The 21,045-nt window shown below is 37.1% G+C and overlaps 1 protein-coding gene across 8 annotated transcripts in view; it reads right to left on the reverse strand.

Annotated features, from left to right (window-relative positions):
• The window catches only part of DNAH7 (dynein axonemal heavy chain 7), a 257,248-nt gene that overhangs the window by 107,928 nt on the left and 128,275 nt on the right, over nt 1-21,045 (reverse strand). For 7 of the 8 annotated variants that reach the window (XM_019974246.2, XM_019974240.2, XM_070769556.1 and 4 more), the window contains 10 exons: nt 19,311-19,559; nt 14,535-14,684; nt 12,261-12,443; nt 11,724-11,900; nt 11,100-11,231; nt 9,345-9,569; nt 6,129-6,326; nt 3,638-3,793; nt 2,725-2,893; nt 311-437 (listed from right to left, as the gene is read on the reverse strand). In XM_019974246.2, coding sequence (XP_019829805.2) covers nt 311-437; nt 2,725-2,893; nt 3,638-3,793; nt 6,129-6,326; nt 9,345-9,569; nt 11,100-11,231; nt 11,724-11,900; nt 12,261-12,443; nt 14,535-14,684; nt 19,311-19,559 — 1,766 coding nt within the window. The remainder of the gene's footprint in view (nt 1-310; nt 438-2,724; nt 2,894-3,637; nt 3,794-6,128; nt 6,327-9,344; nt 9,570-11,099; nt 11,232-11,723; nt 11,901-12,260; nt 12,444-14,534; nt 14,685-19,310; nt 19,560-21,045) is intronic. The other variant, XM_019974250.2, reaches the window with a different exon arrangement.

Raw genomic sequence — 21,045 nt, forward strand, 5'->3', positions numbered from 1 at the left:
GCAAAAATTCAAAATATTGATCCTTCCAATATGGACATATTATAAAACGGGATGCAAAATGTGTATGAATTTTTAGGTTAAAATCTAAGACTTCGGACAAATAAAGGAAAAAGAGAAAGATCCTGCAGGCTTTTTGTGTTCTGTTCCCATTCCTGGAGATGGGAGCAGAGGAAAGCAACTGCTGCCTATTACCTTCTTCCTTGTCTAGAGGTGCTTTTGTGGAAGTTTGAGAAGCACTACTTATACTGACATGTTCCCCAAAGATTTTATACCCACTAAGCAAAAAACAAACACACTTTCAATTACTTACCAGGTTTTTAAATGCCAGGTTAAGATTCTAGAAAATATTGTAAACATAGATTTATCACTAAACTCATTGATTGTTATAATATTGAAATGCCGCATGTATCGAGGAGTTACTGGATTTCGACCACCACCTAAATATCAAAAAGGACAATCCTTAACGCTGCTACTCGTATATAACAGAGTATTTTCTCTACACTTTGCAGCATAAAACAGAGTGAAAGATGGACAAATTTATGGCACAAAGAGAGAAGAAATCAATTATTTGGATAAAATTGATCTTAAAACAGTTTTCCCCCTCAACCTCAAAGTACTGTTTTCTAGTTGAAAATGATCTGTATAAGTTCAATCAGATATAATCTTGGTCAGGTCTATTTACCAAAGGAAATCCAACCAGACAGAAAGACCCAGTGTCCACCTTCTCCATGATTCATACACAGCCCAAGGTAGTAAACTGTCAAACATTCTCATTACAATACAATATTAGGACAATACTATATAATATTAATATAATATTGTATGCAATGTTAATATAATCCTGATGGTTGTGATTGACCACACTGTAAGGTCATTTTCACATGGCTGAAATTCAGCATGACCTTGACATACAGCCTCATTCTTCCCTCACATCTTGAAATAAATTTCCCTAAGACTAGTCTTTGTGGTTCACATGGCCACTTCACTGGCTGCTTTCGATTTTAAAAACTGGAGGAATATCTCATTTTCACAAAATAATTATTATGATTTCAAATATGAAATTTTAAAAACAGATTTAGAATGTAAAACCATTTTATAAAATTGGTTTATATTATCATCCTCACATGTATCAATAAAATGCACTGTCTCTTTAAAGGGATTCTAACATGAAATCTCCAGTAAAGAGTGGTTTTAAAAATGAATAATATCTTTAATATATATTTTGCTTAAAAACCTATAGGTTCAGGTTTTATGTTTGTTTTAAACCAAGTAAATCTGTACTTTGCTTTTATCACTGCATTATACTGTGCTGATTCTAAAAACATAATGTGTGAAAGCATATAACTAGTAGTCTACAGTTATAGATCAAAACAGTTAGGTATTGCTATGTATTTAGAGGCTCATAATAAACACTGATTTACCTGGGCAAGTTTAAGGAGATGGAGAAAGGGCTACAGAAGGAAAGGTGTAAGATCATATACCCAGCTGTGTCTTCAGCCTTTCCTCCCAGAGAACACTCAGAAATGGTGGTCTTTTCTTAGAAAATGAGGTCCAAGAGGAAAAGATATCTCATGGATTCATTCTGCTCCCCTGTCCAGTCCCCGAAGAGGCAGGGAAAGTAGACACTTACTACAAATGACTACTGGGGGATGGGAAGAGGCAGAGCAGAACTGGAGCCTGGGACCCAGGAGTAACAGAATTAGAAAAAAAAAGAAGGGGGAATAGCATTCAAAGTGGCCCCGAGAGGGTGCTGAGAGCAATTACTCAGAGCAAACTGTATGCATTACAGGTCAGATAAAGGTCAAGAGTTCAGAAGCAACTAGTGGAGAAATTCCCTAAGACATGGCACATTGAAAAAAGGGAGTTATCAAAAATATAGAACAACAGCTTGAGTTCAGGAAAAGAACAGTTAAAGATGTCCAGTTAGTTAAATCAAGCTATTTCAGATACTCTAGAATAAAAGAAATTTTTTTCCTACATAGAGATCTCTGAGTTTATAAACTTCCCTTGAAAAGTATAAAGAATATCTAATAATTCATTCTTTTCATCATTTCCTACTTAAATTCCCTCAACAGTCTGTCTAAATCCAGAGACTCACTAAAATGGGAAGTGATTGGGACAGGGGAAAGCAGGGATGTTTCATACAGCTGAAACTTTAAGGAATGAAACAGAGGAAAATGAGCTTCTGCAGGAGAATCTGGATTTTCAGGGGATCTGAGACCTCAGAATGCAGGAAGAGGAAATGGGGAGCAAACATGGAAGAGAACATGGAAGAAAAAGATTTGGGAGAGCCATATGATTTGGAGAGAATCGCCCCAAACAGGGCTTCTCTGATGGCTCAGCAGGTAAAGAATCTGCCCGCAATGCAGGAGACATGAGTTTGATCCCTGGGTCAGGAAGATCCCCTGGAGAAGGAAAGGACAACTCACTTCAGTGTTCTTCCCTGAATAACTGGATGGACACAGGAGCCTGGCAGGCTACAGTCCAGTGGATTGCAAAGAGTTGGACACAATTGAGCGACCAAACACAGCGTACACAGCACAGACCACAAAGAAGGCAATCCACTGTGCAGCGCTGATCATTGCGGTCACTGTTAGGTCACAACAAACAAAGAGACATAGAAAATATGTACACAAAACACTGTAACTCAGGTTGTCTGACAGGATTTCTCTTTCTCCTGATCTTTATATATACCCAGAGTGATCACAAACTCTGAACACGTACCTGGAGGTCCCATAGCACACATAATTTGAATGTCCACTAGTTTAATCATAGAACAGTCTTTTAGGTCATACCAATTCCAGTGATCTAACCATTGTCTAAGTAACTCGATGGGAGGCTGGGCGCCATACACCTCTCGAGCAGGCATATTGACATCATCTACAAAGACAACCTGAGAATGAAAGGAGAAAAGGTATTAGAAAACATTAGCATCTTGATATAGTGTCCTGTGGTGCAAACAATGTTCAGGCAAAGAATAAGTTTCCTTTTTGTGAAGTGCATAAGTGAGAAGTGATGATTTCTTTGCACATCAGGACTATCTCTTAGCATCCATGTTACCAAGGAACATGGATGACAGGGAGACAGTCTTATTACTCACATTTATAGTTAACAGTTTAGAACTTATTAATCCTCTCATATAACTTGTTTCTCAATATGCCTTCTCTTTTTCCTTGTACAACTTCGATACATTAAATAAATGAGAAAGGTGTGATCTTCAAATGATTATAAACTCTGAGTGATAAGAGTAAGGCTGAGAAGGGTATTCTTGGCAGAGGAACACAGAAAAGTCAATTGATAGCTTGGTTATTTAAAGGCCTAGAGAGCAAGCAGCAAAGACTCTGCTGAGTAAAAATGTTAATGAGAGAATTAGGAAGGTAGATAATTTCCCAGGTGAATATTCTACTTTGAATTCAAAAGGCAACTGCTTGTTTTTAATGTCAAGTTGCCAAATGCACATACAATATAAAAACACTTTTAAGAAGACTTCTTAACCAACATTTGTGATACATTAATAAAAACTGTACTACAGAAAGATGTCAAGTCCTAGTATATCTGGTTTCCTTGTTCTGAATGTAATAATGCCCAGGAATAGCGAAAGTGCCATATTATATGTATAAAAACAGAGAGTAATTACCATTTTCTTGCCCAAAGGAGGACCAAAAACTCCCTTTCTTCTTTTGTCCAGTTTTGACATGATAATATTTTGAGTTTGAGCTGCTGTAGTTTGTGCTGAGAAGTTAATCAGCAAAGGCTTGTAGATATCTTTATTGAGTTGATTTAAAAGAAAATTCTGTATAATAGCAAGAAATAATAAGATGAGCCATAGTTGCCATTATGTTTTGACACTTAAAAATAACACTAAGCATCATTGTTGACGTACTCAAATTTAATCTTCAAGGGTCATAATGTGAAAAGAGATGGAATCAATAGACATAACAGTTACCAAGTCAATGGAATGTCTTTATCTGTCCAAGCCCTAGGCACATGGCTTCTCTGATTTCTAAAAACACCATGCAGAGTACACACTCCTGCTGCTGCTGCTGCTGCTGTTGCTGCTAAGTCGCTTCAGTCGTGTCCGACTCTGTGCGACCCCATAGACGGCAGCCCACCAGGCTCCCCTGTCCCTGGGATTCTCCAGGCAAGAACACTGGAGTGGGTTGCCATTTCCTTCTCCAATGTATGAAAGTGAAAAGTGAAAGTGAAGTCGCTCAGCCGTGTCCAACTCTTAGCAATCCCATAGACTGCAGCCTACCAGACTCCTCCATCCATGGGATTTTCCAGGAAAGAGTACTGGAGTGGGGTGCCAGTTCCTTTTCCAGTACACACTCCTACTCTCCATAAAATCATAGGGACTCAGAGCTTAAGAAACTTGGCTTAAGGTCTCAGAAATGAGACAAGAATTTAGACTGCCACTTGTCTCTCTGCAGATCAATGTTCTCTGTAATACAGCTTATTATCTTTCTACAAGTTATCTGACTATAAGTTAGGAAGCTTACATAATATAATTTGTACTTTCAAAATGGAATTTGCTGGAAAGCAGGTACAATTACAATGATTCTTAACCAAGATGTTGTGTTCTACAAATCATCTTGTAGAAGAATAATAAAACAGGAAAGTATTTACAGTACATTAAGAAGAAAAAAATCAGATTACAAAATAATATGCGAAGTATGTTTCCAATGTTGTGAAAAGTAATTTTTTTTTGGCCTGGGCAGTTTATTAGCTGGACTGCCATTTGATGGGAGTACAAATGACAGAAGGCTTTATTTTTCCCCACCCATCTCCTTGAATCATGTCTTCATTTCCTAACTCTTGATAGTATCTTAGATAAATCCTTCAGCTTTCTGTACACTTATTTTTTTTTTTAATTCAGTCCAACTCAACATCTTGATTTAAAATCTCAGTCCAAACTTCTTCCCTCCCCACTCTTGGATATTCCCTGATGCATACAGCATTTAGCACAAGAAAAGCAACATTTCAATCTGTTGGGGAAGAAATTATTCAACAAATAATACCAGAACAATTATTTGACTATATAACCCAAAGGGGGGACTGTATTAAACATAGAATCAATAAAGAACTATAAACAAGTACTACCACAATTGGAAAAATAAGAATTGACTGGGAACCTGCAACGGGGGAGGGGCCACTAACAGGCACTCCCCTCTCCTCCACCTGCCTCCTCTATCTTCTTCTTATCCCACAGCTGGGTAGTGAGCACAGCTGGAGGGAGAAGGCAAAAGTCCTATTCATTGGGGTCATTGTGATTCCTCCTGATTAAGGCTATCTTGCCTGCTCCCATGGAAGCTTCCAAATGTTTACTCTCTGAGAAGAGCAGATGGGAAGGTTCCTTAGATACTCCAAAGGAACATTCACATTGCACAGTTTGCTGACCTAAGAGGAGTAGTGGCATTCCCTCCCTGCTGTGGGCAATTATATGGAATGGAGGCCCAAGAATGATCAGGTTCACTTATATTTCACATTGTCCAACTGACCCGGGAGAAACTTGCACTTACTTGCCATGCCAAAGGCTGGAGGTGCTATTCACTCTTAGTTCCAGCCAGCCTTCTGCTTTCAGAAATCTAAAACTAGAGGCAAGAACTGGTCTTTGATTAGTATGACCCCTTAAACACAAGAGAACTCAGGTTTCATAAAGGTACTGAGATTTGGGCCATATCTTTTATAACAGGTAACAATTTCTTAACACACAGTGGGTATGATCCCAGAAATTATTAAAGAAAATCAGTCTTATTACCACAAAGCAATGTTCACATATTCAATAATTTAGAAAATTAAATATCAACCAAAACACTGTTTTTTTAAGGCAGATAAAATTCTTTGTCTTATATAAGCTATTTTCATTAAAATACCTTTTAAATGGACAATAATTTAGTGATATAAAGTAGCATATCTTTAATAAATTTCCAAAGATAAATTCTCTTTGGAAAGAGACATTTTGGTAATTTTGATAATTTGATAATTACTCAAAAATTCTGGTTCCAACATAGAAATGTAGAAATACATAAGTATTTTAAAAACACTGCCTACCAGTTCAGGTCATTAAAGAAATAATATTCTTTGGACTATTATGCACATTTTAATATGTATATTTCTACAATACTTACAATAATGTAAACACTCTTTCCCGTTCCAGTTGGTCCTACAAATATTGAAGGCTTTTGATGGGTGGTCAACAATTCCATTAGTGCAGAGTATCGAATTGTGTCCAGAGTTGGCACAATGATTTCATTAAACATCACATCCTTAGGAATTGGAGGAGCTTCGGCTAACTTCTTTACCCATGGTTCCCATTTTCCTATTCCCTGTTTATAACAAATAACCAAATAGTGAATGTCATGTTGTAAAATACATTCAGAAGCTCTGTACTTCTGCATCACTGCAGAAAAGATGAAAGATCAAGACCAACAATCCTTAATATGTACATATTTGTTTTTATCCTTTAAAACTCTTCACTCTAATTTTTTAAGTTTTGTGTTAAATTAAAGAGAAATTGGGGTTTTGTATGGATAAAAATGAAATGGCAATGACGTAATAATTTGATGTCCTGGAACCACTGATTATATCAACCCAAAGATCAGTTACTTTTGCCAAATATTAGATTCTTTAACAGCATTGAGAAAACTGATCTAATAAATGTGTTAAAGTGTAAAGAATTTTATTCAATAAATGTTAACCAATACAGAATATTTTTCTACACAGACCACCAGCTGCATTTGTTTGACTTTTACAATGGTACTTGCAACATCAGCTTATTATTTCAAGCAAGATTTCTTTCTCTTTTAAAAAAATTTTCTTTAAAAAAATAAAAAAAAATAAAAAAATTTTATTGGAGTATAGATGATTTACACTGTTCTGTATCTGCTGTACAGCAAAGTGAATCAGTTACACATATACATATATCCACTCTTTTTTAGATTCTTTTTCCATATACATCATTAGAGTACTGAGTAAAGTTCCTGGTGCTAAATATAGGTCCTTATAGGTTATCTATTTTATTTATGGTAGTATGTCTCCTTTTTTAATTGTAGTAAAGAAAAAACACCTAAAATTTACCTTCAACCATTTTTAAGTGTATGGCTCAATATTATTAGCTAAATTCATGTTGATGTGTAAGAGATATTCAGAACAGACAAGATTTCTTAATATGAGATTATTATTATTATGAGTAACATTATACTGTATCCTATTAGCTTTGTGAACTAAAGTTTTCATTTGTTAAGGCAGTGTCTATAAAAAAAAATTTCAAATATATGTTAACTCTCCTTAGAAAAACACCACTGCCCTCTCCATTCTACAAAATCCAGTTTAAGCTCGTGGTCATTCAAAGTATATTAAAATTAAGACCCATCTTCCTTCACATCTTCAAGTGTCCCACAACCCAGCCTCACTGATGAGTCTACTGTTTCCAAAAATGCCCCAGGTCCCTGGATCTTGACATATGGAACTCTTTTATCCTAGTGTATGGATCATCGAAAAAGCAAGAGAGTTCGAGAAAAACATCTATTTCTGCTTTATTGACTATGCCAAAGCCTTTGACTGTATGGATCACAATAAACTGGGGAAAATTCTGAAAGAGATGGGAATACCAGACCACCTGACCTGCCTCTTGAGAAACCTGTATGCAGGTCAGGAGGCAACAGTTAGAACTGGACATGGAACAACAGACTGGTTCCAAATAGGAAAAGGAGTACGTCAAGGCTGTATATTGTCACCCTGCTTATTTAACTTATATGCAGAATACATCATGAGAAATGCTGGGCTGGAAGAAGCACAAGCTGGAATCAAGATTGCTGAGAGAAATATCAATAACCTCAGATATGCAGATGACACCAGCCTTAAGGCAGAAAGTGAAGAACTAAAAAGCCTCTTGATGAAAGTGAAAGAGGAGAGTGAAAAAGTTGGCTTAAAGCTCAACATTCAGAAAATGAAGATCATGGCATCTGGTCCCATCACTTCATGGTAAATAGATGGGGAAACAGTGGCTGACTTTATTTTTCTGGGCTCCAAAATCACTGCAGATGGTGACTGCAGACATGAAATTAAAAGACGCTTACTCCTTGGAAGGAAAGTTATCACCAACCTGGACAGCATATTAAAAAGCAGAGACATTCCTTTGTCAACAAAGGTCAGTCTAGTCAAGGCTATGGTTTTTCCAGTAGTCATGTATGGATGTGAGAGTTGGACTATAAAGAAAGCTGAGCACTGAAGAGTTGATGCTTTTGAACTGTGGTGTTGGAGAAGAGTCTTGAGAGTCCCTTGGACTGCAAGGAGATCCAACCAGTCCATCCTAAAGGAGATCAGTCCTGGGTGACTTATATACAAGAATACTCACCAAAGCACTAAACCTAAAACAACAAAAACAGTTCAATGTGCAAGATTAGGAAACTGAATTGATCACGGTCCACTGAAATGGTAGAATATAGGGAGTTTTAGAAAAATAAGCTTTATTAAAGAAGCATCAGTGAGATAGAGTTGTTCTCTTTATTAAGGGAAGAAGAAGAAGGATATGAAACTGCCCGGTGAGGATATAGAGTGATTCCAATTTCACTAAAATCTGCATATATTTAAATAACACATGCATGCTAAGTCACTTCAGTCGTGTCTGACTCTGCAACCCTATAACTGTAGCCTAGCAGGCTCCTCTGTCCATGAATTTCTCCAGGAAAGAATACTGGAGTGGCCTACCATGCCCTCCTACAGGGGATCTTCCCAACCCAGGAGGGACAGAATTCGCATTGGCAGGCAGGTCATTTACCACTAGTGCCACCCAGGAAGCCCATATTTAAATAACACGTATGCCTAAACTTTGCCCTCAATTACTGTACTTATGGGAGCTGTTATAGAAAAACAAACAAGTGAACAAACACCACCCCAGGGTATACTGTCCATTCTGCTTGGGAAGTGCTGAATTCCTAACAATCCATCTGTGGTCCTGCAGGAACTCAGCCTGTCATGTGCTAACCTTCACCATGAACCTCCCAGAGGTGTGTCCTTGAGCAGTCCTCACCTGCTGCTGGACTGGATGTCCTAATGTGTGATTTTATGCAGTGGCACAACTGGCCCAATCAGCACTTTTATTTATCCCATTTTATCAATGAGAAAAACAAGACTTAGGGAGATTAAAAACCAGTCCAAGGCTATACAGAAAGAAACCAGACCCAGATGTGCCTGACTTCACATCCAGCACACCGTCTCCTACTCCATGCTGTCTCTTAGGCAGACAGTGGTGACAAGGTGGCCACAGAGCCATTCTGTGCCATGTGTCTCCCAGGGAAACCCTGCCTGATTGACAGGTGCAGATCTTGCTTCAAAACTCTTACCTCAGTGATAAACTGATAATCATAAATTGTTCCTTTTTCAGGGAATGGAACAGTTAGTCGTTTTGAAGATGTTTGTTCAGTTCCACTCAGTAATTTAAATCTATTTCGAGTTATATCTGAAATCGGGCCTTCCATTAGTTCTCGAAGAACCTTATTAAATTTCAACCGATCATCATCTTTACAAGAAGCACCGACAGACCAGATCAAAGAAAACAGAAAAATGCCCTGATTTGGAGAGATGAGAAGATAGAATGCATTAAAGAATAACTTTAATCCATCCTTAAAGCTTAAATCAGATCAGCCAGATTAATATCTTTGAATGGAAATGAATAAACTGATATATGGTAGTAGGTAATCTAGGGATTTTGTAATAATTAGTTTTTTCTATTAAGTTACATGTCATAAAATCTGACTATCAGAGAAGACAATATAATGCAAAGCATAAATTCTAGGCATAGTAAAGACTTAGAATGATTAGTCTGGTAAATCAGGTGCTAATTCAAGTATACAGCTGAACTTTGATATTAAAAAGAATATTGAGATAACTTTTTATTAAAGTAAAAAAGCATATTTTAATAAAGAATAATCAACTCACAATATATGTTTATTAAATTTTGATACAATGTTTTGTAAAGTAAAACAAATTCATATACTTTTATTTACCTGTTGTAATAATTACCCGAGCATTGACTATATCATTAGAACCACAGTCCTGCAAGCTTTCTTATCAAACTCAGGCAGAGGGAACAGAACAAGAGACCGCTTAAATAAGAAGGTCTGTTTGCTTGTTTTAAAATCAAATCTCCTTTTCCATGCCAAAGCTAAAACAGTTCTGACTATACTCATAAAAGTTGTGAACTCTAGCTTGACACCATTCATCTACTCCTAGATTATTCAGACTCTTTTTGAAAACTATTTTAAATGAAATTTAAAATGCATTTCATAAAAAAAATAAGCAGAAAAGTAACACTGACTACATTAGAAGTGTGACCATTAGCAATATGCAGTTTTTTATTAAAGAAGATTCAAGGTCTGTTGATAATTTTATTGCTATATTTAAAACAATATAGATTATATATCTTCTTGCTTTCTTCATTCTTAATATTTATGTACACACATATATTTTAAATATTTATATCTCATGAGAAAGGAGAAACATTAGGGAAGAAAAAAAATAAATTATAATTTGGAGGTTGAAGAGGGAAGTGAATCTTGTTGTCAAATGGTCATTGACATATTGGGGACTGATCATCTTTGCCGTGTGCTGTGCTCAGTTGCTCAGTCTTGTCCAACTCTTTGTGACTCCATGGACTGCACCCCACCAGGCTTCTCTGTCCATGGATACTCTTCAGGCAGGAATACTGGAGTGGGTTGCCATTCCTTCCTCCAAGGAATCTTCCCAACCCAGGGATCGCATCCAGGTCCTGCACTGCAAGCAGATTCTTTACCAACAGAGCTGCCATCATCTTTGAGACTGGGCCAAATGATTCAGGGTATCAGTAGCAGATCTGCGGGGGTCACTGGGCTCCACCCAAACTTCATGATTTAATACAACACCAGGCAAGGTGTTTCCTATAAGCACCTGGTATTTGGGATCTGATTCTTTCTCACTGTTCACCTTCCACCCATTATCCAGCCTCCAGTTCCAGGAAAAATGAGGTTAATTAATTAGGAAAATTTACTGGGGAAAGCAATCAATCCTTTTCTATTGCAAGATTCAAAGACTTATCTCATGTAAAGAGCACATGGACTTACCTCAAGTAAAGAGTAAGTTTCTCGATCATTTCTCTCTCTTACTTTGACTTCATCAGCAAAGTCACTCATAAAACAGTCTATCAGATTCATTAGGGATCGGACTAAGTTTGTATCTGAAGTAGGAGATAATTCCTGAAAAATCAGAGAAAAAAGTCCATGAAGCAGTTTAAATGAGGCACTAATTGAAACAGTATCAACTAATTTTTATTGAACTCATTTAGTTATAACAGCCATAACATCTACGAAAAGGTGTTAGTATTATAATTCTAGTTTTATAAGAGGGAAACTATTTTTAAAATGATAGTTCATCAGAAATGAGAGATCATCTTTTAGAATATTTTCACCTAGATGTGATTAGGTAGGACTTCAAGTTTGTTTTTTTTAAGGGAAAAGATTATCATCCATACATTTTCTCAAACCATAAGATGCTTTGTTTAAAATACTTTTTTGAGAAACTATATTAATTAAAAATTTTAAACTTTGTTAAGAGTTTTTAATCAAAATAATTAAGAAATTATTTTAATATCTGGTAGTTGACAATAAAGTAGACATTAAAATGTATATATATGGCTAATTTGGATTTTCCATTTATTTCTTAAATCTTAAAACTTTCATCCCTCTTACCTTTGTATGTTTTCTAATAAATTCAACAGAAACAGGAACCATTCTGTCAAATAAGCCTATTATAAATTCCTTCTGAATAATAGTGATTGTAGCAGGTAAAAGATTTATCCAAGACAACATCAGCGGTCTCCAGCCTAGCATATGAGGCTCCATGTATATCATCCCACATCTGGAAACCTGGAAAAACAATCACTGTTTACCACCAAGGTACTGCTTATAAAAGAAGGATGACTCGGTACATCTATTTCTTACAGTTTTCAGGAAACTCGTGGGGGAAAAGGCATACTTTTATAAAATTTCCTCATCTAAATTTTCATGTATGACTTTACCAAATGGTCCTAGACAAAGAGGGAAATATCCCTGACTCTTATTAGTGTCAAAGTATGTCAACAGACATGTCTGCCCTTGGAGAATCACAGATGGCTGTTAAAATGAATTCTATAAATACTTTTTTTCAGCTAGAGTCAAAATTACTAAGCAATAAACACATTTAAAACATTTCAAATTTATTAGCAGATGTGAAAATTGAGAACTTACAGTGGCAGGAGAAGCAACTTCTAAATCCATCGGCTCAAAAATAAGATTCATTTGTGGCGACATTTGGATAATCTCCCCACTCATCAGACATAGCTTTTTGTTGTCGTCCAGCACAGTGTTCATATTCTCAATCCATACTGCATCTACTGGCCCATCAAAAATTAACCACTTTCTATCTGGTGTCTGGTTCATTCAGATGGTGAATAAAGGGCAAAAACGGTTATGGAAGGAAACAGTTCATTCATGTTATTTTACAATTTTAAAATGTATCTCCTAAAACTAATTTCACCATCAAAATGTAAAGGCACCTTTGGAAAAGAGTGCATATGTGTGTGAATATACATACATATTCACTAAAGAAGCCTATATGTGCCATAGATGAGACAAATTATAACATCTTATAACAAATTATAACATGTTTTCTAATGTCTCTGAAATCATATACAACATATTTTAGAAAAGTGAAAAAAAATGCAGCAGGGAAAACAATTTTCATTCAGACTGTCTGACTGTATAGACATTCTATTTAGTATTCATACAGATCAATTATTCTTGTGTGTTAAGTCAAATTTTCTGTTCCCTCCACTGAATGAATTCACCCACATACACATCCTTCTTGGGCTGAACTGTCTTGTGGCCGTATAATATCTGGCATTAAAAATCAATATAATGCTCACAGTCCCACAGTGAGAAAAACTGATTCTTTTTTCCAGACCCTAATGAAGAAGCCATCCTGTGGACACAGATGATGCCTCGGGTTCACCTTCAGCAAATGCACACTTGAATTGAAGTAGTGAGGGATTTGAATCCACCTCAACAACTTCATCCTGTGATCAAAAGCATTAATCATACCCACACTCAGAAGCTAGCTCTGGCCATGCTCAGGAAGCATGGAAGAGTGCGTTGTCTTGGAGAGAAAACCTTCAGATCAACTTTTCCTCCTGCTGTTGGGTTCTTAAGCCTGTTAGGCTCCACTCTGAGAAACACTCCCCTGGCGGTGAGCAGGTGGGCCCTGCAACAATTGAGTGACCTCACTTTTAGTCTGGCTTTACTATTTCCCAGCTGTGTGACTTGGGGACAGCTACTTAACCTTCCTGAGACTAATATTTATGGGATGTAGCTTCCTGGAAAATATAACACATACTATGTAGCTAAATATAAAATGAGAGGTATCTCATGATTATTTCTGTATAAATGATGCAATAGCACACGTTATCTAGAGACTTCACACATTAATCTGGGCCAGAGCACATTTACTGTGACAAGAAAGGATCTGAGAAGTTTCATCAGTGGTCCCAGATCTCTGTGTGCCCCACCTGTGCCTCCTGACACTGCGCAAGATCTCTGCCCCATTAGAGCCGATCCTCATGTTATTCATGGCTCAAGATCCTTTAGGAAAATAAAAGTACAGCTGCGATTTAATGCTTTTCTGTCATTACAATGACTCATGACTGTCTTGTCCTTAAATGAGTAGACGAGTAGACAGCACCAAATTTAGGATGTATGGTAGTCAGAATAAAGGTTAACATATATATATATATATATATATATATATATGATTTAACAAAACAATTAAATGTCTCTAGCCTAGGCCCCTTTTCCTGTAAGACTAGCCTTAAAAAGCTGTCTCTATCTGATCATAGTCCATAGAGAGACTGCTAACACAACAACCAAGTTAGCATTTATTGGTCTGTGGCCTTTCTTAGAGTGGGCAGCAGCCCCTCAGCAGGGTATGCCAGGAAGGGGCAAGTTCCCACTCCCCTTCCCAGAGGTCAGCAGCTGGCACATCCCTCACTTTTTCTTTCCACAGACAGCTCATGCTCTCCCAGCACACTAGACGGAAGTACTGGAATTGGTCTGCAATTTGCTCTTTCAGCACTAGAGTCTATCTAACAATTAGTAGGTGTGACAGTGACAGCCAGCTGAGCAGCAGGGCAAAGAATGTTGCTGATGGATCAAAAGGATCCTGTTATTCAGATGCTCCCCTTGCTGGGTCACCTAGCCTGGAAAATGAGCACCAGAAATGCTCTCCTCAGTCTCCTTTCCTTGTGCCCTTTCTTCTGTGCATACTGAGGAGGACATGCCTGCCCCCATGGTCTCTGGCCGTCTATTTGTAGAGACTCACAAGTGCTCTTCATAGAAACTCTGCCAGACTATTCAGTACTGCACTTTAAACATGTACCTTGAACTATAAATACAAAAGTTTACTTGAAACTGAAAAAACCAGAGCTCTCACAGCCTTTCCAAATAGACATGCAAAGTGTTAGCACTTACCGATGAAGCAGCAAATGCTCTGAAACTGACAGCAAGGATCCCGTCGGACCACTCATGGGACACTAAATCAAACTGTCCATACAGCTGACCCATGGTGACGGACTTAGGATTTAAAACAGTAATCTGAACCTTGTTTTCGTCCATTAACCCCTTAATAGAAAACAATTATTTATTTATTTAAAAGAATACTGTCTTTATTCATGGAAAACATGATGGTGTATGTAGATAATCCTAAAGACTCTAAAGGAAACTATCAGAAGTAAAAAGTTCACTAAACAAGGTTCCAGAGTACAAGGTCATTATCTAAACATTGATTGTATTTTCTAAATAATGTCAATGAAAAACTTAACAATAAAATTTATAAGTACAATTTACAACAGGATTTAAAAACTCATAAGATACTTAGGAATAAATCAGTAAATGTTGGTCGAGATCTATAAACAGTAGTTATATGCTTTACAGGTTAGATATTCTTTTCTGTTTTGCCTTATAAACCTTAAAAATGTTAACACCATTCTAAATTCACTGGCATTATAAAAACAGGCCTGGGGCTGAATTTGCCCCATGGGCTGAACTTGGATGATTCTCACTGCAAAACATTCTTTGAGTGAAAATTAAATAATTAAAAGATATGGAAATATGTACCATTTTCATGTTGTGAAAAAGTTTATATTGGTAAGTTGACAGTTTCCACTAAAACTTTGAAAACCGTTATGTGGAATTAATAAGAGATATTAGTAGACCTAGGGCATAACCTTTTTTATGTTTCTAACTGATAGATTTTTTAGAAGAGCTTTAGGTTTACAAAAAAATTTAACAGAAAGTACTGTATATATATTCATATATATTCCCTCCACCTCCCACCCCATGCACAGTTGCTCCTATTATTAAAGCCTGGCATTGGTGCAGTGCATTATTATGAGTGATGAACTGATACAGATACCTTGTTATTGACCAAATCCCATGGCTTACTAAGCTTTACTCTTTGTATTGTACAGTTCAATGGATTTTTCCAAATACATTATATCATGTATCCATCATTACAACATATACAGAATAGTTTCACTGTGCTCTACTTATTCACAACCATTTTCTTTTTCAGTTTGGTTCAGTTCAGTTGCTCAGTCATGTCCGACTCTTTGTGAACTCATGGATTACAGCATGTCAGGCCTCTCTGTCCATCACCAACTCCCGAAGTTTACTCAAACTCATGTCTATAGTCGGTGAAGTCATCCAACCATCTCATGCTCTGTTGTCCCCTTCTCCCACCTTTAGCCTTTCCCAGCATCAGGGTCTTTTCAAATGAATCAGTTCTTCACATCAGGTGGCCAAAGTATTGGAGTTTCAGCTTCAGCATTGGTCCTTCTAATGAATATTCAGGACTTATTTCCTTTAGGATGGACTGGTTGGACCTCCTTGCAGTAAAAGGGACTCCCAAGAGTCTTTTCCAACACCTCAGTTCAAAAGCATCGATACTTCAGCGCTCAGCTTTCTTTGTAGTCCAATTCTCACATCCACACATGACTACTGGAAAAACCATAGCCTTGACTAGACTGACCTTTGTGGGCAAAGTAATGTCTCTGCTTAATATTTTGTCTAGGTTGGACATAGCTTTTCTTTCAAGAAGAAAGCGTCTTTTAATTTCATGGCTGCAGTCACCATCTGCATGACTTGGAAGCCCAAGAAAATAAAGTCAACCACTGTTTCCCCATCTATTTGCCATGAAGTGATGGGACTGGATGCCATGATCTTAATTTTCTGAATGTTGAGTTTTAAGCCAACGTTTTCACTCTCCTCTTTCACTTTCATCAAGAGGCTCTTTAGTTCTTCTACGCTTTCTGCCATAAGGGTAGTGTCATCTGCATATCTGAGGTTATTGATATTTCTTCCAGCAACCTTGATTTCAGCTTGTGCTTCATCCAGCCCAGCATTTTGCATGATGTACTCTGCATAGGGGCGGATTCATGTTGATGTATGGCAAAACCAATACAATATTGTAAAGTAATTAGCCTCTAATTAAAATAAATAAATTTAAATTAAAAAAAAAAAGAAGTTAAATAAGCAGGGTTACAATATACAGCCTTGACTTACTACTTTCTGATTTGGAACCAATCTGTTGTTCCATGTCCAGTGCCAACTGTTGCTTCTTGACCTGCTGCATATAGATTTCCCAGGAGGCAGGTCAGGTAGTCCAGTATTCCCATCTCTTGAAGAATTTTCCACAGTTTGTTGTGATCCACACGGTAAAAGACTTTGGTGTAGTCAATAAAGCAGAAGTAGATGATTTTCTGGAACTCTTGCTCTCTCAGTGATGCAATGGATGTTGGCAATTTGATCTCTGATTCCTCTGCGTTTTCTAAATCCAGCCTGAACTTCTGGAAGTTCACGGTTCATGTACTGTTGAAGCTTGACTCGGAGAATTTTGAGCATTACTTTGCTAGCATGTGAGATGAGTGCAATTGTGCAGTAGTTTGAGCATTCTTTGGCATTGCCTTTCTTTGGGATTAGAATGAAAACTGACCTTTTCCAGTCCTGTGGCCACTGCTGAGTTTTCCAAATTTGCTGGCATATTGAGGGCAGCACTTTCACAGCATCATCTTTCAGGACTTGAAATAGCTCAACTGGAATTCCATCACCCCCACTAGCTTTGCTCCTAGTGATGCTTCCTAAGGCCCACTCAACTTCTCGTTTCAGGATGCCTGGCTCTAGGTGAGTGATCACACCACTGTGGTTATCTGGGTCATGAAGATCTTTTTAATATAGTTTTTCTGTGTATTCTTGTCACCTCTTACTAATATCTTATGCTTCCATACCTTTTCTGTCCTTTATAGTGGTCATCTTTGCATGAAATGTTCTCTTGGTATCTCTGATTTTCTTCCAGAGATCTCTAATCTTTCCCATTTTATTGTTTTCCTCTATTTCTTTGCATTGATATTTGAGGACGGCTTTCTTATCTCCCCTTGCTATTCTTTGGAATTCTTCATTAAGATGGGCCTATCTTTCCTTTTCTCCTTTGCCTTTTGCTTCTATTCTTTTCTCAGCTATTTGTAAGGCCTCCGCAGACAACCATTGTGCCATTTTCCACTTCTTTTTCTTGGGGATGGTCTTGACCATTGCCTCCTGTACAATGTCATGAACCCACATCCATAGTTCTTCAGGCTCTTTATCTATCAGATCTAATCCCTTGAATCTATCTGTCACTTCCACTGTATAATCATAAGGGATTTGATTTAGGTCATACCTGAATGTAACAACATACTAAGTTCAACTCTCCCACACTGCTTTCTGCCCACCAGCAGTGGAGCTTGGGGCATGAAATACCAAACTGAAGAAAAGATATGGGAATAATAATATGAAGCAGTAAAATAAACTCAAGGTCATTGCTTTCTTCTTTGTTCCCAGGAAGGGAATGACAATATGTCATCCTTAATTCGGAAGCACGGGAAAGCTCCATTAGAATATCTCAGTCAGGACAAAGTTGCTGCCATCAAAGACTTTTGTCCCAAATGCAGCAAAGCCAGAGTGAAGCTGCAGGTTGTAGGCAGTGACTATGGAGCCCCATTTACCTTACCGCAATGTCACTCTTAGACTTTCCTGGTAATGAGTCACTTTGAGGCTTTATAGTACCAGAATACATGGTCATAGCCTTCACCTTTTTAAATCTTTTAGTGGCACCACATTTGGCTTTTAGAGATTTATTTTTTACAGCAAAATAATTAGTTCATATAATAATAAAACAACAAAGGAGGAATAATGCAAACAAAAACTCAGCGAAAGAGGGCAAGACGGATAAAGGGAAAGGAAGGGAGGCGACGCGAGGAAAGCACATGTAAGGATAAAAGCATAGAGGGAGAGATGACAGAAGTAAGTACACATCAGTTTGATAATAAATACAAATGAATCTAAATTCCCCAATGAGAAGATAAAGGCCATCAAATGGAGAAAATAAAAGTCAAACTATTTACTCCCCATAAAAAAGTAAATCACAGTGACAGTCAGAGTCACAATTACAAGCATGGGCAAATATGTATCCAGGGGAAAAGCGGGGGTTGCAATACTGAAATTAGACACAGGAGATCCATGGCAAATAATACAAGTACACAGTATTATACTGGCTGAAGGGGGAGGCTCCACAATGAAGGTATAAGGATACAAATCCCATTTGGCTACAAACATTGACATATATGTGGCAAAAATTATTTGAAATACAAAGATAAGTAGACACAAATGCAGTATTAGTTGGAGAATTTAAAATAGCCTCACTCCTTTAGCATATCAAAGTAGATCAAACTGAGTCAACTAAGACAGTAATTTTGAATAATATAATTATCATTATTTACTATGCTTATATACATATTATATTACGCATACACACAACACACACACTTCAATTCAATACCACTAACAGACAGCACTAGAGGAAGTTTGCATTGAATCTGAATTTGAATCTTAACACCAAGAAAATAAAATACACTCTCCTATGAAATTATAAAATACTCTATGAAAGTATAAGATTTTTCACATTTTCAGACTTTTTTATACAATGAACATGTTACCTTTATATAAACTTTTTAAAAAGGAACCTAAGGCTTTGAGGCAAATATGTGGCATATTCTTTATATGCTGAACTTCCTACTTGAATCATATTACGTTTCTATTTTCTCTGTATTTTGATAATTTTAAGTTGCTGCATTAAAGTATCCTTTTAAGTGACCATACATTCTATCCTACACAAAGCTGATTATTGGTAAATTAATGGATTAATACCACACTTACCTTTTCACATAGGTCATTTAATGCTCCAGCTAAGACGCGATATGCACTGGTTTTTCCTCCAAATGGTTCTCCAACAATCATAAAGCCATGACGCACAATCATCATTTCATATATCTGAAGAATCTTCTCAGAAAAGAATCTGGTCATTTGCAAATTCATGGAGTCACAGTTGTCTTTGATAGCTCCCAGCAAATCGTTGTAATCTGGTTTTGGTAATTTCACCCCAGGAAACAAATCTGAAGTAATTCCCTGATGATAGATGATTCAGATGTTTATATTAACATTACATAGCTATAAACTCTCATATTATCTCTCTATATATGTTTGCATGTATATGTGTACATCTATACACATATGTATATGTTTATAAACTTCATAAAATTTCTCACATCCTCGTATTTAATACTGATGAAAATAGAGCCATTAAATAATAGCTCAGTATTTTTAACACCTTCATAGAGGTATGACTGACATACAATGAACTGCTTATATTTAAAGGGCATAATTTGATAAGTGAAACCACCAACTCAATGAAGATAATCAACGTATCAACTATTGCCACAAGTTTCCTTGTGATCTTTTGTAATCCTCCTCTCTCCTCTCCCTGACACCCACCTCCATCCCCAGACAATCAACACACACACTAATTTGCTTTCTGTTTCTATTTTTATTTTCATTGCCTAGACTTTAATATGGATGAAATTACACATTATGTGTACTACTTTTTAAAATCTGGCTTCTTTCACTCAGCATAAGGATTTGAAATCTCAAACACGTCACTGCATATATCTATAGTTCTTTGCATTGAAGTCCACCATACTGAGGTGCCGGTTTTTAAACCCATTTTCCTGCTGATGGACATTTTCATTGTTTTTAGTTTTGGAAATAAATAAAGATGCCATAAACACATACACACAAGTCTTTGCATGGACAAATGCTTTCATTTCTCTCAAGTGAATACTGAGAAGTGGAATACTTGGATAGTACACTCGGATGGTAAAGAATCTGCCTGCAGTGCAGGAGACCTGGGTTCAATCCCTGGGCCAAGAAGATCCCCCAGAGAAGGGAATGGCAACCCACTCCACTATTTTTGCCTGGAGAATTCCATGGACAGAGGAGCCTGGTGGGCTATAGTCCATGGCGTCGCAGAGTCAGTCACTACTGAATGACTGATACAACACAACAATGGCAGGTACGTGTCTAACACTTGAAGAAACGGTCTGCTTTCCAAAACGGTTGTCCTATTTTAAATTCCCCTCAGCAGTGTGAGTGTCAATATCTGGTATAATCAGTATTTTTAATAAGTGTGTAACAGTATCTTGCTATGGCTTCAACTTGCATTTGCTAAAGAGTAACACTTTCGCGTTACTTTTGTGCCATATGTATGTCTTCTTTGGTGAAATGTTTGTTCAAATTTGTTGTTGTTGTTGTTCTTTAGTCACCAAGTCATGTCCAACTCTTCATGACCCCAAGGACTGCAGCACACCAGGCAACCCTGTCCTTCACCATCCCCCGGAGTTTGCTCAGTCTCAAATCATTTGCCTATTGTAATTGGTTTATTTTCTTCATGGTAAGTTTTGACCATTTGTTAAGCATTCTACTTACAAGTGCTTCACCATACATCTAATAGGCAAGTGTTTTTTATACCTCTAACTTGTCTTCCATTCTCCTACAGTGTATTTCAAAGAGCAAACTTTTTAATTCTGATGAGCCTGTTTTATCAATTTACTGTTCC

The sequence above is a fragment of the Bos indicus genome, chromosome 2 (assembly GCF_029378745.1).
Source record: "Bos indicus isolate NIAB-ARS_2022 breed Sahiwal x Tharparkar chromosome 2, NIAB-ARS_B.indTharparkar_mat_pri_1.0, whole genome shotgun sequence".
Lineage (NCBI taxonomy): Eukaryota > Metazoa > Chordata > Mammalia > Artiodactyla > Bovidae > Bos > Bos indicus.